Source organism: Erithacus rubecula, assembly GCF_903797595.1.
Source record: "Erithacus rubecula genome assembly, chromosome: 4".
Taxonomy (NCBI): Eukaryota; Metazoa; Chordata; class Aves; order Passeriformes; family Muscicapidae; genus Erithacus; species Erithacus rubecula.
In genome coordinates this window covers 67,983,358-68,009,002 of record NC_136686.1, presented here as the reverse complement: position 1 = coordinate 68,009,002, position 25,645 = coordinate 67,983,358, and the positions used below count along the sequence as shown (strand labels likewise).

Here is a 25,645-nt window from a genome sequence, read left to right as displayed (position 1 = left end):
CACACCCAGGGCTCTTGGGCACCCCCAGGGCTCTTGGGCACACCCCCAGGGCTCTTGGGCACACACCCAGGGCTCTTGGGCACACACCCAGGGCTGTTGGGCACCCCCAGGGCTCTTGGGCACACCCCCAGGGCTGCTTGGGCACACACCCAGGACTCTTGGGCACACACCCAGGGCTCTTGGGCACACCCAGGGCTCTTGGGCACCCCCAGGACTCTTGGGCACACCCCCAGGGCTCTTGGGCACACACCCAGGGCTCTTGGGCACCCCCATGGCCCTTGGGCACACACCCATGGCCCTTGGGCACACACCCAGGGCTGCTTGGGCACACACCCAGGGCTGCTTGGGCACACACCCAGGGCCCTTGGGCACACCCAGGGCTGCTTGGGCACCCCCAGGACTCTTGGGCACACACCCAGGGCTCTTGGGCACACCCAGGGCCCTTGGGCACACCCAGGGCTCTTGTGCACCCCCATGGCCCTTGGGCACACACCCATGGCCCTTGGGCACACACCCAGGGCTGCTTGGGCACACACCCAGGGCTCTTGGGCACCCCCAGGGCTCTTGGGCACACCCCCAGGGCTCTTGGGCACACACCCAGGGCTCTTGGGCTCTTGGGCACCCCCAGGGCTCTTGGGCACACACAGGACTCTTGGGCACACACAGGACTCTTGGGCACACACCCAGGGCTCTTGGGCACACACAGGACTCTTGGGCACACACAGGACTCTTGGGCACACACAGGACTCTTGGGCACACACCCAGGGCTCTTGGGCACACCCAGGGCTCTTGGGCACACACCCAGGGCTCTTGGGCACACCCAGGGCTCTTGGGCACACACCCAGGGCTCTTGGGCACACACCCAGGGCTCTTGGGCACCCCCAGGGCTCTTGGGCACACCCAGGGCTCTTGGGCACACACCCAGGGCTCTTGGGCACCCCCAGGGCTCTTGGGCACACACAGGGCTCTTGGGCACACACACAGGGCTCTTGGGCACACACCCAGGCTCTTGGGCACCCTGCAGGCACATCCTGTTGTTTTGTGTGGCTGCATCTCCAGGGGATTCTCTGATCTCTTTTCCCCCAGGGGTTGGAGCAGCTCAGGTTGTGCTTGGATGTGGAGCTTTATTAATGATGATTTTCTCTGTGAAAAAATTGCTACTGGGAGCATTCCCTTTGGAGATGGGTTTGGTACCTCCCAGAAACTGGGGAAATTTGTTCCACTCTTTGTCACAACCTTTAGCACTGATTTTGGGAAGGTCACTTGTGTCCTTCTGTGTCTTTCCACTTTCTGTGTCCTGTAATTCATCCCTTCTTCTGTTTCTTGCTGTGCATTGGAGCAGAGGGGAGTTTTCCAGAGATTTAACCCCAGATCAGACCCTGAGTGAGATATCAGGGAATTATCTGCCCTGGGCATTTGAGATTCCCTCCAACTCCAGCCCCTTCTGACCTCACTGCTGGGAGAAAGTGGAGGGGACTCCCCATAAAATCTCCCTCCCCAGGGATGCAGGACCCCAATTCAGGCAGGTTTGGCTCTGGGTGCACCCAGCCTGAGGCACCATAACAGATGTTAAATGCTGAAAGGTGATTTTTTCACAAAATAAAAAGGGCAGCACACAAAGAGGTGTCAGAGCAGGGCAGAGATGTGCAGATTTTTTTTTGTGCTTTGCAGAGGTTACACCCTGCTCAAAACACCATTTCTTAGTGGAATCACACAAGCTCACACTCATAATAAAATTTTTTTTAAAATGTGCTTTGGCTGGTGCAGATCATTTCCCCAATCCCTGACAAAAAAGACAAATTTAATTTTTTTTTATTTTTATTTTTAAACTCCTCTGAAAGGTGGCACCTGCAGGAGCTGCTCATTTCCCATGGAAATGTTTTTCTCTTCCTTTGCTCAGCCAGCCCAAAGTGCTGATGTTGAACCTCTTATTCCAAATCTTCTCCTGCTGCTTTATAGAAAAACAAGAATCTTTTTAAGAATGGCCCTCATCTTTCCAGCACAGGAAGGTAGCTCAGAAAAACTTTGTGGAAAGGTTTCTCCTGAGCTGTGCATTTATTGTGGCAATCTTGATTCCCAGAACTTCCAGTATAATTATCTGTATTTTCTAGTAAAAAAATCAGCTTTTTTTGCAACTAAGTTACATAAAATCCCGTGGAAAACCTGAACAAAAATAAATATAAATATAATCAGGGACTGGAAAAATGAGGCCTCTGCTTTCAGCAGGTGTAGAGGTGTCATCAGTGAGGAGGTGAAAATAACTCTGATTTTAATTGCTCTGCTTCCCCAGTGGTCTGGAGGGAAATAAAACCTTTATTTGCCTGGGCAAAGATGTTCCTCTGACCTTGGCAATGGAGAGTGTCACCCTGTGCTGCAGTGGGATTTTCAGCCCTCACACAGGGGAGTCCTGCTGCTTTCTGGACTTTGCTGACAGCTGAGTTTGCCCCTCAACTTCTTCTCAGTTGCTCATTGATGTGATTGAGGAGTAAAATTGGGTAATCTGAGTTTAACCAAGCTGAGCTCAGTGCTTCAGTCAGCTCTCACTGTTTTACGAACAGGTGATTTGTCCTTTAATTTGATTTTTTTGGGCTGTTCCATTTGGGATTGGGAGAGCTCAGCACCATTAATTCTTGAATTTAACATTAAAGTGAGAACACTGAGCTTGTGTGAAAAGGTGGCAAAGAAACATTTCTCAGATTTTTCTCCTAAATCCTCCATCCTGGGGGGTTACCTGAGCCCTTTCCAAGCTGCCAAGGGCACAGGCTGGAATGGATTTTTCTTGAGCAGATTTTTGGGTGGCTCCTGGATGGTTTTGTGGCTCCTGCAGGTGGATGTTCCCACTTGGGGCTTTGTGTGGGGGACATTACCTGTGCCAGAGCCTCGTTAGGGCACTAATTAGCCAAGTCCTCTCTCCTGACAGTGCTGCTGATTGTCTCCCCTGTGGATTAAAGACAAGCCCTCCTTAACAAGTACCTTGAGTAGCTTGAGCCCTCAGCTCCCATGGAGCAGTAATTGATCCAGCTGGAAACAAGGAGCATTGCTGGTGGCAGGGCAGGGAAGGAGCTTTTAACTGTTTCTGCACCAGGCAACTCAAAAAAACCCCAAACAGGGTTTATTTGAATAAATTATTGGGCAGGGTTATTGCTAAATAATAATCCTTTGGAGTGAGCTCCCTGCTTTTTACAGCTCCATTGTGGTTTTTCCTCTTCCCCCCAACCCAGCTGTTGTTTCTGAAGAACAAGTTCAAATATATTTTTTAAAGAAACTGCTCTGTGAAGGAATTATTTCTTCTGCCTTCACCAGGCTTCACCCAGGGAAGCTGGAGCATGTCAGGGTGAGGGTTGGCCCTGCAGTGGAAGGTGGATCAGGATGGGAAAAAGCTGCTTTAATCCATATTCCATGTGGAAAAAGCAGCTTGAAATGAGTTCAGGGACAGCCTGGAGCCAATGGATGCAACATCCAGACTGTGCAGAGAGGGGAACAGAGCTGGGGATGCTGGAGCACAAAGAGAAGAGTCTGGAGAACTCCTGGAGGAGCTGGGGAGGGGCTGAGCCTGGAGAAAAGGGGGATCAGGGGGTCCCTGTGGCTCTGCACAAGCCCCTGACAGGAGGGGACAGCCCCAGGAACAGGGACAGGAGGAGAGGGAACAGCCTCAGGGTGGGACAGGGGAGGTTTAGGTTGGATTTTGGGGAAAATTCCTCAATGGAAAAGGTTGTGGGACATTAGAACAGCTGCCCAGGGCAGTGGTGGAGTCCCAATCCCTGCAGGATGTGACACTTGGGGGCAGGGTCCTGGAGAACTTAAAGGTCTTTTCCAACTAAAATTCTATTAAATAATTTACTCCAAAGCTCTGTAGGGATTCAGCTGCTCCTGAATACAGTGTTTAAGCTCTAGATGTGATTTCCTCTTGACATAAAGTGAGCTCTCCCCTTCCTGCTGCTCTGCAGCTGAACCAGCCTTTTCCTGGTGCTCCAAGGAGTCCCTGTACAAAACCAATCTTGTCACAATCCCCTGTGTGAGTTCTGTATTTATTGTGGCTGGAGAAGTGTGGGATTGTGGTTTCCACATTTCAGCAGTCACTGAAGCTCCATCCCCTCTGTAAAAGTTATATCAGCTCATGCCTGAGTTCCTGCCACTGTAGGAACATTTCAGTGTGAGGTTTTTAATGGGTTATTGTGATTTTTAAATTTTTTTTTCCATTTCAGGTTGGCTCTTTTCTGGTAGTATTTAAATTTTGACGTGTCAATACACTGGGTGTTTGTGCCTTGGTGTTGTAATTTTGTTTTGGCTGATATAATTTTATTTCTTTTCCACCTGCTGCCAAACTGACTCTTGGGAGAAGATGACAAAATATTACCCACCTTCCTTGGCCATTCAAACCTCTTCCAGTTGCCTCCAACAGGAGGCTGAACACAATAATAATTCTGTACAACAAAACCACCGGAGCTGGGAATTCTTAAACACCTCCCAACCTTTTCTTTGCTCCAGGCACAGCTGAGAGCCTTCATCCCTGAGATGCTGAAGTATTCCACAGGTCGTGGGAAGCCAGGCTGGGGCAAGGAGAGCTGCAAGCCCATCTGGTGGCCCGAGGACATTCCCTGGGCCAACGTCCGCAGCGACGTCCGCACGGAGGAGCAGAAGCAGAGGGTGGGTGTCTCCCTGTCTGCCTCCTAAAGGAGCACAGGGGGTTCTGGCTGCTTTTTGGGAGTGGTTTTGGCTTTTTAGGGGCAGAAGGAAGAGTGGGTGTGTGTCACAGGTGGCTCTGCAAAGTGAGGTTCTTGTTCTGCTGGTTTGGAGGACAGGTATCTGCCCATAAAGGCAGAAACTTCTCTTTGAAGTGGAGAATGGAAACCCCCTCCCTCCAAATTATTATAAATTTGAAATTGAGGGGCTCTCAGGCAAAGAGATGGGAATTAGGAATAACAGTTCTTGACTAGGACAATTCCAATAGCAATGCAGTATTACACAGAACAATCCCAACCCTGCCAGAGTCAGAATCCAAGCTGGCACAGTCAGTCAGTCAGGGTGGTGGCACAGTCCCATTCCATGGTGCTGCATCCTCCTGCAGGGGCAGATGTGGCTCAGCTGGAGCAGTGCTCCTGGAGAAGGTGCAGTTTCCTCTGAAGCTCCAGGGATGATGTGGCAGGGTCTGGTTTTCCTCTGGAATGCAGTGGGAAGAAGGTGCCTTGGTGTCCCAAATGTCAGTTTTTCTCTGGCTAGGAAAGGCTTGGCTCCTGCCCTGGCTGGAGCATCTCCCAGTGGGATGATGGAATTTTCTCAGCCATGCCCTGGGACTCAGTGGCCATGAACAGGAGATATTTCCTGGAGGGAGGATGGGCTGTGGGAAGATAAAGATGATTGCCCAGCTGGTTTAAAGATGCCCATGAGCAGATAATGTGTGCCAGGAGATCAGGGTCACTGCCACACCCAGTTTTTAACAATGGCCCATTAACAGGAGATATCTCCCACAGAGATAAGAATCACTGCCACACCCAGTTTTAAACAATGACCCATTAACAGGAGATATCTCCCACAGAGATAAGAATCACTGCCACACCCAGTTTTTAACAATGGCCCATTAACAGGAGATATCTCCCACAGTGATAAGAATCACTGCCACACCCAGTTTTTAACAATGGCCCATTAACAGGTGATACCTGCTGGATGAAGGGTGGGTCATGGGAAGATAAAGATGATTGCCCAGCTGGTTTAAAGATGGGCCATGAGCAGATAATGTGTGCCAGGAGATCAGGGGCACTGCCCCAGCTGGTTTAACATTGCTGATCACTGCATTGCAGCCCAAGCCACTTGTGGAAAGGAGGGGACAACCAAAGGGAAATTAATTACTGGACTTGTTAATTTATGAATTGTCCCAAACCACCCAACAAACCCCAGCAAACACAAACACACAAACCCAGCACTGTGCTACTTCAACCCCCTGACTGTGCCCTGCTCCTCCCTGCTGGAAGGTGTCCTGGACCCAGGCCCTGAGGACCATAGTGAAGAACTGCTACAAGCAGCACGGGCGTGAGGACCTGCTGTACGCCTTCGAGGACCAGCAGACGCCGCAGAGCACCACGCACAGCATCGCCCACCTGGTGCCCTCCCAGACCGTGGTGCAGACCTTCAGCAACCCCGATGGCACCGTGTCCCTCATCCAGGTGAGACCCCCTGGCTCCCCACCCCAGCACAGGGAAGGGGTGAAAGGAAAGTCAGGAGTTAAACTCATCCTTTGTTTTGTCTTTATCGGGGAAACGGGACTTCTGAACAGCAAATTAATGTGGTGTCCTGGTGTGAAGGATAGGTGTCTGCCAATAAGGGCAGAAGTTTCTCTTTGAAATACAGAATGTTAACCCCCTCCCTCCAAATTATTATAATTCTGAAATTAAGGGGCTCTCAGGCAAAGAGATGGGAATAGGAATAACAGTTCTTGACTAGGACAATTCCAATAGCAATGCAGTATTACACAGAACAATCCCAACCCTGCCAGAGTCAGAATCCAAGCTGGCACAGTCAGTCAGTCAGGGTGGTGGCACAGTCCCATTCCATGGTGCTGCATCCTCCTGCAGGGGCAGATGTGGCTCAGCTGGAGCAGTGCTCCTGGAGAAGGTGCAGTTTCCTCTGAAGCTCCAGGGATGATGTGCAAGGCTCTGGTTTTCCTCTGGAATGCAGTGGGAAGAAGGTGCCTTGGTGTCCCAAATGTCAGTTTTTCTCTGGGTAGGAAAGGCTTGGCTCCTGCCCTGGCTGGAGCATCTCCCAGTGGGATGATGGAATTTTCTCAGCCATGCCCTGGGACTCAGTGGCCATGAACAGGAGATATCTGCTGGAGGGAGGATGGGCTGTGGGAAGATAAAGATGATTGCCCAGCTGGTTTAAAGATGCCCATGAGCAGATAATGTGTGCCAGGAGATCAGGGGCACTGCCACACCCAGTTTTAAACAATGGCCCATTAACAGGAGATATCTCCCACAGGGATAAGAATCACTGCCACACCCAGTTTTTAACAATGGCCCATTAACAGGTGATACCTGCTGGATGAAGGGTGGGTCATGGGAAAGATAAAGATGATTGCCCAGCTGGTTTAAAGATGCCCATGAGCAGATAATGTGTGCCAGGAGATCAGGGGCACTGCCCCAGCTGGGACAGGACACACATTGCTGCCACATCCTGCATTGCAGCCTAAGACATATGATTATGCAGAAGCTGATTTATTTATTGTTTGCCTTTTAGCCTTAATTATACATTTTAAGTCTACTGCTCACACAATTACATAGTTTTTGGTTGATGCTTTTATGTTGTTTACACTCCTTGCACAAGCTCTTCAGACATGATTATTGGTGGTTGTTTAGAACTTCACTGCCCACTTTTATTTTCAGTCTTTTAATTTTGACATTTTTCTTTTTAGCTCTTTTTCTCTTGATTTAGCAGAATTTCTGTTTTAGTGACTTTGAAGGGTCTTAACAAGTTGCAGAAAAACCCTTAAAAATGGCTTATTTTGTGCACTTGTTATAAACATTGGTTTAGACTAAGTAATATACAGAAAAACAGTTAAGTGTGTGAAGAAACAGCAAAATATGGAGTAAAATAGCTAAATATAGTTTGGACTTGTTCAGATATGTTACTGTGGCTTAAACTTGTTCAGTGTTATACAAAAACCCATCCTCATCCTCTCTCTTCCCAACTCCCACCCCTTGTTTTCAGTGCAAGGATTTCTGTGATGTGGTCAAACCATTCAGGGATTTGTGATTTAGAATAAATCCAGTCCCTGGTGCCACCACACCTGTGTGGCAATGGGAGGAGGGCTGGTGGAACTGCCTTCCTTTAATGGTAGGAAATTCAGTTTAATCAGCAGATCAGGTATTTCAGTGTCCCTGGTCTTCATCTGACACCTGAAGTGGGTTATATTTTATAAACACCAAATACAGGTTTGTCCTCATGGAACAAGGGTTCCTCTCACCCTGTTCTTAGCACTGCTGCTGTTTTCCCTGTATTCCTGTGTGGGGTGGCAGATTCTGCCAAAAAAAATCAGGTTTTCTCTTGAAACTTCCCAAAAATTCCTTGTGGGAGTGAGATTTGAATCTCAGTTCCCCCTGTGCCTCCAAACCACCACTGGCCCAGTCCAGTCCTCCTTGAGCATCCCATTTTTAATGAAGTCTCAGACATAATAAAGATAAAAACTGGGTGTGTGAATAGTTTTTTTTTCCCCAAATGCAGCTTTTCAGTGGCTGTTAGAGTTTTGTGTGCCCCACCAAGGCCCAGCAGAGTTGCCAGGCTGGTTCTCTTTGCTCACCTGCCCATACAATCTCCTTTTGACTGTTGTCCTTTCAGGTGCTGGACACCTGAGATCCCATTGACTTCCTGGCATTTATTTTTAATTCTCCTCAGGGACAAAGCTGCCCATCTCCCTGCCTTTGTCCTTCCAGCTGTTAAATGGGGGAAAAAAGATCATTTCCAAAGGGGTATTGAGGATGAGCTCATGTTTGCCTGGGGATGAGACCCAGGGAATGGGGAGCAAGGAGGGAATTCTGAGCCACTGCAGGGTGGGTGGGAGAAGGGATTTGACTCCTCCAGGCTCCCATAGCTGCTCTTCCTGAGGTTTGGAGGAGGCTGAGGGATGTAGGGACAGCACAAGGGATGTGCCAACCTTGGTTCCAATCTGGAATCTGCTGTGGAACAACATCCAGCTTGGGGTTTGCTCCCCTTTGGAGACAGCTCTGTGTTTCCTGTGAGCTCTGCAATTACAATTAACCACAGAATCCTGGAATTTGAAAGGGTTGGAATGGACATTAAATATCCATGGGCAGGGACACTTTCCACCATCCCAAGCTGCTCCAAGCTCTGTTCTGGACACTTCCAGCAATGCAACATCCCCAACCTCCCTCCACCCAGCACCTTACCACCCTCACATCAAACCCCTTGATTCTTTTGAACCTCAGAGCCCCTGAGAGCCCCTTTTCCTGAGTGCTGTGCACACTGCCTGCAGTAACAGATGCTTTATTTTCTCCTCCACAGGTTGGCACAGGGGCCACGGTGGCCACGCTGGCCGACGCCTCCGAGCTGCCCACCACAGTCACCGTGGCACAAGTCAATTATTCTGCAGTGGCTGATGGAGAGGTGAGGTCCTGGCTGAGCCTCATGAGCATCCCAGTGCTCACAGCAAGTTAAGGGTTAACACAGAATTTTTATTTTTTTTTTAATTTTAATGCAGAATTTTTGATACTGAAATCGCCGAATTGTTATTTCGACTCAACACTCCACAAACACAATCATAGTGGAAGCCTTAGGTCTGAATTTCATGGTTTTTAGTATATCTCCTGTAGATTATTTAGTTTTTTCTTGGTTTTTCTTTTTTTGGGGGTTTTTTTTTTGGTTTTTTGGGGTTTTTTTTGGTTTTTTTTTTTTTCATTTCTCTGCCTCAATCTCAACGCTCAAACTTGCAAACATTTATTCCCCTCTTCTTAAAAAAAAAATCAAATAATATGTTAAAAATACAATTCTTTCTGTGGGTTTAGAAACCATTCCCTTAAAATTATAAAGATGATTATTTTTTGCTCTCTTGGCTTCAAACCCCAATGAGTCCCAACCTTTCAATGAGTCTCTTTCTGACCCTCTCCTGCCCTGCTCTGCTGTCACAGCAAGAGGTGGCAGCACAGAACTGGCCACAAACTCCCATCTCAGCCCCTGAGTGAAGCCTGGAGTGCCCTTGAAACACTTTGAGGGGTTTCAGGAGCCAGTTTTATCTCCTGAGAGCTGCTGAAATAAGGCTGGGTAGAGCTGGGTTAGTGGTTTAGTCCCACCTGGGTTAAGGGAAGGTGTCCCTGCCCCTGGATCTGGATGGATTTAAATTCCCTTTACACCCTTTTAGCTGTAGCTAAACCTTTGTAGAGACAGTCCCAGCTCATTTTCCTTCTTTTCTTGATCCATCCCTGTTCTGGAACTCCTTGGGATCTCCAGGACATCACTGGGATCTCCCTTCCCACCCACAATTTCAGGTTCTCCCTCCCTCCCTCTCTCCATCCTGTGTTGGGATAAACTTTTTCCCAAAAGCAGCAAAATTTTACCTTGAGCCTCAAGTCACCTCTGCTTTTCTGGATTTTTTAACCATCTCCACCCCAACAAATCAAGGTGGTTTTATTTCATCACCCCCTACAACATTTTTATTGGTGTATCTCAGAATTTGGGGAGTGTCCTAAAATGTTTATAGGGATGGGGAGTGGAGGGAGATCTTCACCTTGCAAAGCAGCCAGTAGGATTTGCCAGCAGACAAATCTGCTTTTTTTATGTCCAAAGTATATTTTAATTCTCATCCTGGTGGATTTTGTGGCCATATAATCATTATCATGTGAAGCTCCACATGAAAATATGGGGAAAAATGAGCAACTGGGTGAACTTTGGGTAATAGGAATATTATCTTAGGGAAATTGAAATTCCTGGGATAAATGCACATTTCCAGCCACCTTCATCTTTTATTAAGCAAAATGGATCAATCCCATCTGAGATCACAGGTGCTGCCCAAATAAATCCTGGATGGGAACATGGACCAGTCCCCAAAATAGAAACAAGGAAGAAAACACAACCCATTTCCCTGAGGGAAATCTGTGCTGCAGAAACACAAAATTCCAGAATAGCTGGGATTGGAAACTTTTGGGAATCATCCAGTCCAAGGCAGGTGACACAGGGACATGTCCAGGTGAGTTTGGGATGTCTCCAGACAGAAACACTCCACAGCTTTCCTGGGCAGCTGTTCCAGAGCTCTTTGCCACTCTCCATGGAAGAAAAAATTCCTTCATGGTGAGGTGGGATTGTGTTTTAATTGATGGCAATTAAACACAGCTAATTAACAAACAGCCCAGGCTGGCAGCAGCAACAGACAGCAACAGCACTGCCCTGTTTGGTTGGCAAGAGGGATTTCTGGGTTTTTGAGGATTTTTTTGATCTTTGAGCCTCAGGCTGATGTAGGGCTGGACACATCCTCACCTCAATCTTTTCTCCCAACCTCAGAGCTGAACTCAGCCAAAACCAAAATCTCTAATTCTGGGCAGCACCCCCCCCTGGAGGACTGACCCCCATCCCTTCCCTGTGCCCTGGCAGGTGGAGCACAACAACAAAAACAGCACCAGCACTGCCCTGTTTTGCTGACAAGAGGGATTTCTGGGTTTTTGAAAATTTTTTGATCTTTGATGCAGGGCTGGAGTGTGCAGCCACATCCTCACCTGCAAACCACCTCCCTTTTCCCCCAACCTCAGAGCCAAACTCAGCCAAAACCAATCCTTACCTTGAATTCTGGGGAGCACCCCCCCCTGGAGAACTGACCCCATCCCTTCCCTGTGTCCCCTGGCAGGTGGAGCAGAACTGGGCCACTCTGCAGGGAGGGGAGATGACCATCCAGACCACGCAGGCGTCGGAGGCCACGCAGGCGGTGGCGTCGCTGGCCGAGGCGGCGGTGGCGGCGTCGCAGGAGATGCAGCAGGGAGCCACTGTCACCATGGCCCTCAACAGGTACAGCCCCCACACCTGCCCCTGCTGCTGCACCTGGGCCCAGCAGAGCACAGCTCCTGCTGCCTGCTCTCTGCAATGTCAGAGTTTCATCCACAGGACATTGGGTTTGGGATTTTTCGCTCAATCTTTCTGCAGTAGAAGCTGAATGAGCTGCAGGGCTTATTAGGGGTTTATTAGGGTTTTTTGGGGGGTTTATTAGGGGTTTCTTAAGGATTTTATTAGGGATTTATTAGGGGTTTTCACCCAGGAGCAGCACAGCTCCAGGTTCCTGCTCTCTGCAATGTCAGAATTTTATCCACAGGACATTGGGTTTGGGATTTTTCGCTCAATCTTTCTGCAGTAGAAGCTGAATGAGCTGCAGGGCTTATTAGGGGTTTATTAGGGATTCTTTAGGGGTTTATTAGGGGTTTCTTAAGGATTTTATTAGGGATTTATTAGGGGTTTTCACCCAGGAGCAGCACAGCTCCAGGTTCCTGCTCTCTGCAATGTCAGAGTTTCATCCACAGGACATTGGGTTTGGGATTTTTCCCCTAAATCTTTCTGCAGTAGAAGCTGAATGAGCTGCAGGGCTTATTAGGGGTTTATTAGGGATTCTTTAGGGGTTTACTAGGGATTTATTAGCATTTTCTTAGGGGTTTATTTGGCGTTTTATTCAGAGTTTATTTGGGTTTTTCACCCAGGAGCAGGACAGCTCCAGGTTCCTGCTCTCTTCAAAGTCGGAATTTTATCCACAGCACATTGGTTTGGGGTTTTTTCCTTAAATCGTTCTGCAAGAGAATCTGAATGAGCTGCAGGGCTTATTAGGGGTTTATTAGGGATTTATTTGGGATTTATTAGGGATTCTTTAGGGGTTTATTAGTGATTTTCACCCAGGAGCAGCACAGCAACTGGTTCCTGCTCTCTGCAATGTCAGAGTTTCATCCACAGGACATTGGTTTTTGGGTTTTCTTCCCCCCAGTCTTTCTGCAGTAGAAGCTGAATGAGGTGATGTGCTTATTAGGGGTTTATTTGGGGTTTATTAGGGATTCTTTAGGGGGTTTATTTGGGGTTTATTAGGGATTCTTTAGGGGTTTATTAGAGATTTTCACCCAGGAGCAGCACAGCTCCTGGTTCCTGCTCTCTGCAATGTCAGAATTTCATCCACAGGCTGTTGGTTTGGGGCTTTTTCCCCTCAATCTTTCTGCAGTAGAAGCTGAATGAGCTGCAGGGTTTATTAGGGGTTTTTTAGGGGTTTATTTGGGATTTTATTAGGCGTTTATTAGGGGTTTTATTCGGAGTTTATTTGGGATTTTCACCCAGGAGCAGCACAGCTCCTGCTTCCTGCTCTCTTCAATGTCAGAATTTTATCCACAGGCTGTTGGTTTTGGGTTTTTTTCCCTCAATCTTTATGCAGTAGCAGCTGAATGAGCTGCAGTGCTTATTAGGAGTTTATTAGGGGTTTATTTGGGGTTTATTAGGGATTTTATTCGGAGTTTATTTGGGATTTTCACCCAGGAGCAGGACAGCTCCTGGTTCCTGCTCTCTGCAAAGTCAGAATTTCCTCCACAGGCTGTTGGTTTTGGGTTTTTTCCCCTCAATCTTTATGCAGGAGAATCTGAATGAGCTGCAGTGCATATTAGGAGTTTATTAGGAGTTTTATTAGGGGTTTATTAGGGGTTTTATTAGGGGTTTATTAGAGATTTTCAGCCAGGAACAGGACAGTTCCTGGTTCCTGGTCAAAATCAGAATTTTATTCACAGGACATTGTTGGGATAAACCTGGTTGGAATAAAAATCTCACTGATGGTGGTTGGAATAAATATTCCACTGCTGGTTTGGAATAAGTCTGGTTGGAATAAACCTGGTTGGAATAAACCTGGTTGGGATAAATATCCCACTGCTGGTGTGGATTAAACCTGATTGGAATAAATATTTCACTGCTAGTGTGGAATAAACCTGGTAGGAATAAACCTGGTTGGAATAAATATCCCACTGCTGGTGTGGGATAAACCTGGTTGGAGTAAATATTTCACTGTTGGTTGGAATAAACCTGGTTATGGAATAAATATCCCACTGCTGGTGTGGGATAAACCTGGTTGGGATAAAACTGGTTGGGATAAAACTGGTTGGAATAAGTATTTCACTGCTGGTGTGGAATAAAACCTGAGTAGAATAAACTTGGTTGGAATAAATATTCCACTGCTGGTGTGGAATAAACCTGGTTAGGATAAAACTGGTTGGAATGAATATTTCACTCCTGATTGGAATAAACCTGATTGGGATAAACCTGATTGGAATAACCCTGGTTGGGATAAAACTGGTTGGAATAACCCTGGTTGGAATAACCCTGATTGGGATAAACCTGATTGGGATAAAACTGGTTGGAATGAATATTTCACTCCTGATTGGAATAACCCTGATTGGAATAACCCTGGTTGGGATAAAACTGGTTGGAATGAATATTTCACTCCTGATTGGAATAACCCTGGTTGGGATAACCCTGGTTGGGATATCCCTGGTTGGGATAACCCTGGTTGGAATAACCCTGCTTGGGATAACCCTGGTTGGAATAATCCTGATTGGGATAAAACTGGTTGGAATGAATATTTCACTCCTGATTGGAATAAACCTGATTGGGATAACCCTGATTGGGATAAAACTGGTTGGAATGAATATTTCACTCCTGATTGGAATAAACCTGATTGGGATAACCCTGGCTGGAATAAACCTGGTTGGAATAACCCTGGTTGGAATAACCCTGATTGGGATAAACCTGATTGGGATAAAACTGGTTGGAATGAATATTTCACTCCTGATTGGAATAAACCTGATTGGGATAACCCTGGTTGGGATAAAACTGGTTGGAATAACCCTGGTTGGAATAATCCTGGTTGGAATAACCTTGATTGGGATAAAACTGGTTGGAATGAATATTTCACTCCTGATTGGAATAAACCTGATTGGGATAAAACTGGTTGGAATAACCCTGGTTGGAATAATCCTGGCTGGAATAAACCTATTTGGGATAACCCTGCTTGGGATAACCCTGGCTGGAATAACCCTGGCTGGGATAACCCTGGCTGGGATAACCCTGGCTGGGATAACCCTGATTGGAATAACCCTGGCTGGAATAACCCTGGCTGGAATAACCCTGGCTGGGATAACCCTGATTGGAATAACCCTGGTTGGGATAACCCTGGTTGGGATAACCCTGGCTGGGATAACCCTGATTGGAATAACCCTGGTTGGGATAACCCTGGCTGGGAAAACCCTGGCTGGGATAACCCTGGCTGGGATAACCCTGGTTGGGATAACCCTGGTTGGGATAATCCTGCTTGGAATAACCCTGGTTGGAATAACCCTGGCTGGAATAACCCTGGCTGGGATAACCCTGGTTGGGATAACCCTGGTTGGGATAACCCTGGCTGGGATAACCCTGGTTGGAATAACCCTGGCTGGGATAACCCTGGCTGGGATAACCCTGGTTGGAATAACCCTGATTGGGATAAAACTGGTTGGAATGAATATTTCACTCCTGATTTGAATAAACCTGGCTGGAATAACCCTGGCTGGAATAACCCTGGCTGGGATAACCCTGGCTGGGATAACCCTGGCTGGGATAACCCTGGCTGGGATAACCCTGGCTGGGATAACCCTGCTTGGGCTGCATTTCCCCCAGCCCCTGCTCTGGGTTATTCTCCTGCTGTATTTTCCTCTCTGGCTGGTTTTTTTGGTTCTGTGTTGCTCACCCCCCTCTCTCTCTCCCCAGTGAAGCTGCTGCCCACGCCGTGGCCACGCTGGCCGAGGCCACCCTGCAGGGAGGGGGACAGATTGTCCTGTCTGGGGAAACTGCAGCAGCAGTTGGGGCCCTCACTGGAGTCCAGGATGCCAATGGTAAGGCCTCTGGAAAGGTTTTTATTTCTTTTTTTTTAAATATTTTTAATGTATTTTTATTTTTTTTATTTAGGGTTTTAAAACCAGCTTTTTCCTGTCTTTTTTATTGGGTGAAATACTCCTCAGCAAGGGTCACTGAGCTGTGAGTTGTAATCTCAGGTGTGGTGGTTTGTAAAGATTTTGTAAAAAAATTTTTTTACATAATAATCAAAATTTCCTTCTCCCAAATGGTTGTAACAGCAAAAAACAAAAAAACTTTTCCTTATAAAAAATCTCCGCAATCAAAATCAAAAAAATCTCATCTTCCAAATAAATTAGTAGAAAACTATTTAGAAAATAATCTTTGATCATAACTAAATTATAATAACTAAATAACTTAATAACTAAATTATTTTCTGATCGTTCTCAGTATAGAAAAAAAGTCCAAAATTTTATTCTAAGTCTTTTTTTCTTACAGTTTCTAATAACAAAATTTCTCTTTATACCATTTAAAATGAAACCTTTATTACCTTCCTCCTGCTCCTATCTCACAACAAAAAAAAATTTGAAATTAATAAACCAACACACCACTAGAGAGCATTAACTCCTTGTTGGCTCCTGTGGTGCTCTGCTCTTTCCCTCCTCTATATCCTTAATTTTTATTTTTTTTTAAATTGCTCCATGTTGTGTGTAGGGTGAGCCTTGACCAATTAACACAATTAGTTGGTGCCATAATAAACTCATCTCCAGAACTCTTAAACCAATATTTTTATTACTTATTTCCTGCCTTTCTCAAGGCCTTTTTTTTGGTTTTTTTTTTATTCTCCTGACAACCTCAGGTTGTTTTGCTCCTGTTTCATTTTCCATCTTCCCACCCCAGTCTTGATTCCAGGGATTCTCTGCATCATCTCTCACCTGTTCCAACCCTTCTGCAGCTCTTCAGACTAGAAATAAAACTACAAATCTCTAAATCCCAGTGAATTTGGGTTCATCCACTGCCTCCAGCTGCTCTGGGCTTCTTCTGCCTGAGCCTGGAGGTGTTTGGGGAACACCTGGACATGGCACTGGTGCCTTGGTGTTGGATTCAGGGATCCCAAAGGTCTTTTCCAGCCTCACTCTGGATCATTCCCAAGCTGGGTTGGGTTAGGTGGAAGGAGGTTTGTCAAAATCAGCCAGAAAAGGGCACAAAAGGTGAAGCTGTAAAAGAAATTTGAAGTTGTAAAGTTGTTGTCACCTCCAGGGTGAGGCTGTTGGGACACAGCTTGTCACAGAGGGGTGGCAGAATTGTCATTTTTCCTGAGTTTAGGTGGGAGCTCAGGTGAGTTCCATCAACCCCCCCCCCCAGCCAGCAGCACACACCTCAGTTTGCAGCAGAGGAGGGAAGGGGAATTTCCTGGGAGCAGGTTTGGTTCCCTTGCTGTGCAGACAGGCAGCCTGAAGAGGGAGCAGAATGAAGGGAAATCCATCCCAGGGCTGGCAGCTCATCTGGCAGCAGGGCTGTGCTCATCAGACACTGCATGCTCAAAACCAGCAACTAATCAGATTTGGAAAAGCAGATCTGCACCCCTTTTGTGGCTCCTTTTGCTCTGCTTCCAAAATCTTTTTCCCACTCTGGATTCCTCTGGATGTTTCCCCTAAAACTCTTTTTCTCCCCACCCTCCCTGAGTCACTCCACCTCACTGACATCATTTTAATACAGGCTGGGCTTCTTTTTTTTTTCCTTTTTTTTTTTTTTTTTTTTAAAGTTCCTATCAGCCTGGCTGGAAATCAGATGGGATTTAGAGTGCATTAAGGGGAGAGCCTGCAGCATTTTCATTTTTCACCCTCAGCCCCTCTCTGCTCTGCACTCTCCTTCGATTTGCTCTAATCTCTGCTGGTATTAAGGGGAAGGGCTTTGGAGTCCTTGGGAGCTCCATGCTGCTGGTTCCTTATGTAACCAGCTAATAGATGTCCCTCAGGGATGGAGATGTTGGTATCCATTGCTGCTCTCTCTGTCTGGGGAGGGAGAGCAGATGGGTTTCACTGCCAGCAAGGATTTATCTCTGTAGCCAGACTGGGAGCATCATCCTGGACACCATTTGATGGATGCAGCAGGGAAAAAATCCACTCTGGGCCCTTCTGCCCACTGAAAGTGGGATTTGGGAGTGATTTTTAGGGAAAATAATTGCCCCAGTCAACTCCCCCTTCTTGCTGTTGTTGATATTCCCAATAAATGCTTCTCTCTGGGAAGGCTCTTATCCTTCTGCAGGAATTTTCTGAGGATAAAAAGCTGTCTGGAAGGGTAGGATAGAAATGGATCTCCATCTTATTGATAAGTTTGGCTCCTCTCCATCCCTGGGAGTGTCCAAGGCCAGGTTGGACAGATTTGGGATAATCTGGGACAGTGGAAGGTGTCCCCATGGCTCACTTTAACTCACTTCCAACCCAAACACTCTGTGATCTCTATGAAAACTCCTGGAGCTCAGACAAGAAGTTCCATTCCAGATTTTAGCCATTAAGTGTCATTACTCTCCTTTATTTTTTTTTTTTTTTTTGTATTCCTCTCTCACTATGGCATTTTTCCCATCCCTTCTCTGGAATTATCTTGAACAATACAAGACAACTGAGATGGCTAAAAAGAGGAAACCTCTGAATATTCCTGGCTCTGTTGGAATCCAGGGCTGGATTTCTTGCAGGGCTGTGCATAACCCTGTGATCTGTTCCATTCCCAGCTGAAGGAAACAAGATCTCCTGCTCCCATGCACTGTCAAACCACCTAAGTGCTTTTTGGTTTATCTGCTCTGAGTGGGGAGGCAGGAACTGGTGACCCCACACTCAGAGGCTCAGATGGTTTTGTTCTTAAGTGGTTGGTATTGAACAGAGGATGGAGAGCAAGGAAAATGCTGGGAAATGTTGTGCTGGGAGGAAAATCTGTGCCCTGGAGCTGCTTTTGGAGCACTGGAAGGAGCAGTGCTGGTGCTGGAGCATCCTCCTCCTCCTCCTCCTCCTCTTCCTTTGTTTGCCATTTTGCTGTGGGGGTGCCAGGAGTTCCTGGCTGCATCCTGAAATATTGATGAGGCTCCTGCTGGGCTGCCTGGGAGGCCCAGAGCAGCTCCCTGCCCAGGGAGCCTTTCACAGCCACAAATCCAGGGCTGTTTTGGAAGCTGGGAGGAGTGGAAAGCTCCAGCTGCAGCTGGGATTCAAACCCATGGAATGGGAAGGAAGAAGCTGTGGAGGGATCAAGCCATAACCAGGGAATTGATGTCACAGAGATCCAGTGGATCCTGCTTGTCCCCCTTGGCTGCTCTTCTCAGATTTTCCTGCTGGAGATGCTCCAGGGGGACACTGAGAGGAGTCCTGCCCTCCTCCATCCCAAAAATCCACTCCCTGCTCTCCAGAGCCCCAGAGGTGCTCAGGGCTGGGCTGAGGCAGGATTTGTGATGGAGAGCATTAGGGGCTGACGTGGGCAGGGGGGGATTATGAGCTCCCAGTGAGTCAGAGCAGCACCAGGGAGCCTCCAGCAGATTTGGGGTGACACAGCTGCTGCTCCAGGTGCTGATTTCACTGGGGGAAGGGGTTCAACTGCTGGAAAAGCTTCTCACACCCAGCCAAGAGATGGGAGGCTGTCCCCAGCCTAGGCTGAGCAGGTGGGAAATGGGAACAGCTCTGCTCTCTGAGAGCTGCTTGCACTTGGAAACACATCCAAGGAGGGAAAAGCAGCACTGGGATCCTGTTCCCTGAGCTGTCTGTGCCTCCCAGAGAGCACCAGCACAGAGGGAAAAAGCCAGCACAGCTTTGGGATTCCCCAGCACAGGGAGGTTCCATGAGACCTGCTGGTTTTCTCACAAAATCTTGATAAATATCATGGTGGGGGAGGCTTAGGGGCTGCAAATATCCCTTTTTTCCAAAGCAGTATTTTATGTTTTTCCTGTTGGATCTCGTTTTTAGGCAAGATGGAGCCAAATGAGTCGCTAGCAGCTTGGCAAAGTTCAGATCAGCATGTTTGCATCCAGGAGGACAGGAAGGAAAGAGTCAAGCTTTTTGTAGGGCCTCCCTGGTGGGAACAGAATTTTTTAATGAAGGTTTACCCTGAAACAGGTAGGATTTAATCCCAATCTGAAGGAAAGGTGAGGAAAATCATTTTTGCAGGTGTGTTTCAGATGAGAGGGTAGAAGAGATGGCAGTGGCAGCCAGCAAGGAGAGCAGAAGAGTGAATTCCAGGAGCAGGGAGAAGGGTTTCCTGGAGAACAAATTGCTGATTATCCATGAATAATTATCAGCAGCAGGGCTGTTGGGTTCTGAGTGAAATACCTTGGCATAAACTTCAGCTAAAAGGAGCTTAATCTGTGTTGGGGCAACAAGAGACAGGAGCAGAAGAAACAGCCTCCAATTGCATCAGGGGAGGTTTAGGATATTAGGAACAAAAATTCCTGACTTGCCAGGCATTGGAACAGGGGTGGAGTCCCCATCCCTGCTGGGATTTCAAAACCATGTGGATGTGACACTTGGGGACATGGGGACAGGGACAGGAGGAGAGGGAACACCCTCAGGGTGGATTTTAGGGACAATTCCTTCATGGAAAGGGTGGGCAGGCACTGGAAATGCCCAGGGAGGGTTGGAGTCCCCATCCCTGCAGGGATTTCCAAGCCCTGTGGATGTGGCACTTGGGGACAGGGACAGTGGTGGCCTTGGCAGTGCTGGGGGGATGGTGGGACTCAATCTGGGAAATATTTCCCACCTTAATAATTCCATGGACTGTAGAGAAGAGAATTCCCAACTGCATCCCTGTGCCCACCCCCATTCCCTGTCAACCTCTGCATGTCACCTGCTGGGATTTGGGGACACCACCCACATCTCCCAGCACAATAAAACCCAAAATATGCCCCCAGCCCCCCTGTTTGCAGCCAGCCCTGGCACATTGAGTGCCCTGTGAAGCCAGTGTGGCATTTGCCCCTCCTGGCTGGTTGCCAGCCCTAATCCCCTCCCAGCATCCTGGCCCTGCTGACCAGGCTGGTGGTGGTGATGATGATGATGATTAGGATTTGTCTGCCCACCAACTGGGGTTAAAAATAACCCTGCTGTCCCACATCCCTGAGCAGAGCATCCCTGGGTCCCCTTCCAGCTGTGGGGTGGAACCAGCACAGGTCCCATGGTGGGGACACAGCATGGTCATTGCTGGGGGAGAAAAATCTCATTTTATTGGCTTTGTTTAGCACAGAGAAGAGAAGGCTGCAGGGAGATCTTACAGCAGCTTTCCTGTGTGGAATGGGGAATTATAGGAGATCTGTCCTGTATGAAATTGGGATTTATAGGAGATCTGAATGGGGATTTATAGGAGATCTGTCCTGTGTGAAATTGGGATTTATAGGAGATCTGAATAGGGATTTATAGGAGATCTGTCCTGTGTGAAATTGGGATTTATAGGAGATCTGAATGGGGATTTATAGGAGATCTGTCCTGTATGAAATTGGGATTTATAGGAGATCTGAATGGGGATTTATAGGAGATCTGTCATGTGTGAAATTGGGATTTATAGGAGATCTGAATGGGGATTTATAGGAGATCTGTCATGTGTGGAATAGGGGTTTACAGGAGATCTGAATGGGGATTTATAGGAGATCTGAATGGGGATTTACAGGAGATCTGTCCTGTATAAAATTGGGATTTATAGGAGATCTGTCCTGTGTGGAATTGGGATTTACAGGAGATCTGAATGGGGATTTATAGGAGATCTGTCCTGTGTGAAATTTGGATTTATAGGAGATCTGAATGGGGATTTACAGGAGATCTGTCCTGTGTGAAATTTGGATTTACAGGAATGAGGTTTCCCAGTGTCAGAGGGGATTTTGGGATGGAATTCCTGGCTGTGGCTGGATCCCTGGCAGTGCCCAGTTGGACCCTGGGGTTTGGAGCAGTGGAAGGTGATCCCTGCCCCTGGCAAGGGCTTGGAGCTGGAGCTTTAAAATCCCTTCCAGCCCAAACCATTCTGTGTTCCTGGGGAATATTCTGCTCTGATGAGCACCCAGGATCTCACAGGGAGGCACCACAGTGACTCAGGGCTGATGTTGTCCCTAAAAACCAGCTCAGCATCTCAGTGACAGAGATCCCAAAATCCCAAAAGGGATATCCCAAAATCCCAAAAGAGAGATCCCAAAAGAAATATTCCAATATCCCAAAAGAGATATCCCAAAATGGATATCCCAATGTCCCAAAAGAAATGTTCCAATATCCCAGAAGGAATAGCCCAAAAGAGATATCCCAGAATCCCAAAAGGAATATCCCAAAAGAGAGATCCTAATATCCCAAAAGGGTTATCCCAAAATCCCAAAAGAGAGATCCCAATATCCCAAAAGAGAGATCCCAAAAGAAATGTTCCAATACCTCAATATCCCAAAAGGGATATCCCAAAATCCCAAAAGAGAGATCCCAGAATAGATATCTCAATATCTCAAAATAAATACTCCAATATCCCAAAAGAGATATCCCAAAATGGATATCCCAGTATCCCAAAGGAAATGTTCCAATACCCCAGTATCCCAAAAGGAATATCCCCATATCCCAAAAGAGATATTCCAAAAGAAATAGTCCAATATCCCAAAAGAAATATTCCAATATTCCAGTATCCCAAAGGGAATATCCCAAAATCCCAAAAGGGATATCCCAAAAGAAATAGTCCAATATCCCAGAAGAAATACCCCAAAATCCCAAAAGAAATATCCCAAAAGAAATATCCCAAAAGGGATATCCCATAAGAAATATTCCAATATTCCAATATCCCAAAAGGAATACCCCAAAATCCCAAAAGAGATATCCCAAAATCCCAAAAGAAATATTCCAATATCCCAAAAGAGATATCCCAAAAGAAATAGTCCAATATCCCAAAAGAAATATTCCAATATCCCAAAATCCCAAAAGGGATATCCCAAAAGAAATATTCCAATATCCCAATATCCCAAAAGGAATATCCCAAAATCCCAAAAGTGATATCCCAAAAGAAATAGTCCAATATCCCAAAAGAAATATTCCAATATCCCAAAAGGAATACCCCAAAATCCCAAAATAAATATTCCAATATCCCAAAAGGGATATCCCAAAAGAAATATTCCAATATCCCAATATCCCAAAATAAATATTCCAATATCCCAAAAGAGATACCCCAACAGAAATAGTCCAATATCCCAAAAGAAATATTCCAGTATTCCAATATCCCAAAAGGAATACCCCAAAATCCCAAAAGAAATACTTCAATATCCCAAAAGAGATGTCCCAAAATCCCAAAAGAAATATTCCAATATTCCAAAAGGAATATCCCCATATCCCAAAAGGGATATCCCAAAAGAAATATTCCAATATCCCAAAAGGAATACCCCAAAATCCCAAAAGAACATCCCAAAATCCCAAAAGAGATATCCCAAAATAGATATCCCAATATCCCAAAATCCCAAAAGAAATATTGCAATATCCCAAAAGGGATATCCCAATAGAAATATCCCAATATCCCACAAGAAATACCCCAAAATCCCAACAGAACACCCCAAATCCCCCATTCCTGGGGCAGGGACCCACCTGTGCCACCTTTCCTTGCCAAGTCCATCACTCCCACCATCCCCCCAGCCCTGCTGCTTTTGGGGACCCCCTCCCCACATTAACCCCTTCCTCCCCTGCACTGCTCAGCCCCCAGCTGGCACAGCCCAGCCCGTGAATCAGGGGAAATGCACAGGAGGGTTAAAAATTAAAAATTAAAGCTGATTACAGGGCATTAACAAGAACAGACAGCAGCCCTCCTCTCTCTCTCTCTGTGCACACTTGCAATATGTTCCCTTTTGTTCTGGACTCCAGGCTGGGCAGGATTTCTTCCATAAATTTTGAAAGAGGAGCTGCCTGTTGGCTGGTGCAAGAATTTAAAGCAGGTCTGAGCACCTCGAGCAGTTCCCACCTTTGCCATGAAATTCATTCTTTTGGCTGAAATTCTTTTGGCTGATCCTGAATTTCCTTCCCTTGGAAAATTCAGATCTGGCACTCTTCTGAGTTGTCACGTTAGGAAGTTTTGTATCTGATGGATCCCAGTTGGTTTTTTTGTTAAATCCCACAATTTACATGGTGACTCTTTGTCCCCAAAGCAGGAATTATTCAGTCTGGCTGGGAACACTCTGAATGTGATGCTTGACTGGGATTTTTTGTGGGTTTAGGTTGGATTTGAAGCCCCTTTGTTTGGTGGATTTGTATGATATTTTTCTAGATTTTTCTGCACCTTCTTCTCACAGCCCCTCAGGAATGCAGGTGGCCTCAGAAGGAGCAGCTCAGTGCAGGGTGGGTGCTGAAAAGAGGATTTTTGGCAGGTGAAGGGATGTGTTTGTATTCCCTGGATCTTGCTTTTATCTGTCTTCAGGAAACCAAAGCTCCAGGGAGAGCTCAGAGCCCTGGAGGGGCTGCAGGAGAGCTGGAGAGGGACTGGGGACAAGGGATGGAGGGACAGGACACAGGGAATTGGGAAAGGGGAGATTGGGGCAGGAATTGCTGGGCTGGCATTGCCAGAGAATCCCTGGGATGTCCAAGGTGGGACTCTGAGGCTGGAGCAGCTGGGACAGAGGGAGGTGTCCCTGGACCAGGATCTTTAACATCCCTTCCCACCCAAAACCATCCCCTAGTTCTGTGATTTCTTAATGACTTTTCATCTGACTTTACCACCACCAACATTCACATTCAATTCCAGGTTTTTTTTCAGTTTATGGTGATGAAATCCCCAAGTTTGGCTTTGAGAGCCACACCCTGAGCTTTCCTGTTGTCTGGGGCTGTCAGGGCACCTGGCTCTGTGGTCACAGCAAATTTTTGGGGGTGTCTGCAGCAGATGGGAATTTTAAACCTTGGACAAGCTCCTGTTTAAAAGAAATGTGGTTGAATCCAGGCAGGAAAGGAATGGCAGAGTTGGCATCTTTTCCTAAATCCATCTGGCAGCACAGAGCTGGACAGACAAACATTTCCTTGTTTGCCACTGTTTCCAGTCCAGGAATGGGGCTGGAAAAGGATGGGATGCATTTGAGGGGTGTCTGCAAGCAGATCTCACCAGAGCCACCCTCTGGGATCAGTGTCTGGGCTCCAGGCTGGGACAGGGAGCTCTCCTGACAGGAATCCAGCCCTGCCCAGCTGCTCTGTCCTTACTCCAGGTCTTCTCCTCCACATTTGGCCTAACCCAGGTGAGATCCTTGGCTCTGGGAGCCACAGGCACCAGCAGCCTGGGGAAAGAGCTCTGTGCCATTTCTGGACACATCTGGGTGTGGAGCTGAGCATCCAAACCCACCAGATGAAGCCAAAATCAAAGCCAGCTCTGCTCTGCTGCTGCTTTCTCCCAGGATAAAATCCCCACGTGGTGGATTCTCCCTGTGGTAACAACTCCCTCCAAACTGTGGGGAGTGTGTGGCAAGCACATCTCAGCTTCTGCAGCTGAGCTCCCAGTTTAGGAGCAGAGATCCCAGCATGGTTTGATGCTGCTGGCAGCATCTCTGCTCATCCTGCTCCTCCAGGAGACCCAAACACAGATCCCAGCTCTCCCTCCTTGTGAGCTGCTTCCCAGAGCTGAGCTGAATTTGGGAATTTGTGAATTCAGCTGAGCTGGAGTGTGAATTTGTGTTCAGGGCAGTTCCTTCAGCTGATCCCAGCTGACCTTCACTGCCCAGGCCTGAGGAGTGGAGCAGCTGGAGCATCTCCCAGTGCAGATTTTGGCAGATTTTGTCTTGCAAGGCCTCCTGTGCTGGTGGGAAGGGGCAGTTCTGCACCACAGGCAAGGCTTGGGGGTGTCAGTGCTGCAGCACATTAATCAAGGAATAAATTCCCTGAGCCAGGGCAGTGCAGAGGGGCTCTCTGGCACAGCTCCTGCCATCCCTGCAGGTGCCCTGCTGGCTCCAGGCTGGGCTGGGCTGGGTCAGCAGAGCTGGAAACTGGGAATTGTGTTGGGAATGGCTGGAGGCTGCTGTGACCCCGGGGCACTCCAGGAGCTGCAGCCCTTAATGGCTGTGTGGTGGCTGCAGGCTGCAATCTGATCCAAATGGGAAGCTGGCTGAAATCCCAGCAAGCTGTCGTGGCTGCAGGAGGCATCTTAGGAAATGAGATGGGGCTTTGTGAGCTCTGCCCCCACCCAGCAGGCAGCCAGGGGAAGGAGAAATGCCCTGCAGCAGCTCCCTGCCCTCAGCTCTGCTGCCTCTTCATTCACCACACTCGTGGTTTTTTTTTGGTTTTACACCAAAGTTTCCTCCCTGTGGGTGACCTGTGGTTTGGGTTCTCCCTCCCTCCCTGCTCCTCTTTGGAATGTGAGTTCCCCA

The 25,645-nt window shown here is 47.4% G+C and overlaps 1 protein-coding gene across 3 annotated transcripts in view; it reads left to right on the top strand.

Moving 5' to 3' along the window:
- NRF1 (nuclear respiratory factor 1) overlaps positions 1-25,645 on the top strand; it is a 68,204-nt gene that overhangs the window by 27,092 nt on the left and 15,467 nt on the right. For 2 of the 3 annotated variants that reach the window (XM_079304023.1, XM_079304022.1), the window contains exons 6-11: positions 4,489-4,647; positions 5,970-6,161; positions 9,013-9,114; positions 11,342-11,499; positions 15,247-15,371; positions 19,278-19,427. In XM_079304023.1, the coding sequence (XP_079160149.1) occupies positions 4,489-4,647; positions 5,970-6,161; positions 9,013-9,114; positions 11,342-11,499; positions 15,247-15,371; positions 19,278-19,427 (886 nt within the window). The remainder of the gene's footprint in view (positions 1-4,488; positions 4,648-5,969; positions 6,162-9,012; positions 9,115-11,341; positions 11,500-15,246; positions 15,372-19,277; positions 19,428-25,645) is intronic. The other variant, XM_079304024.1, reaches the window with a different exon arrangement.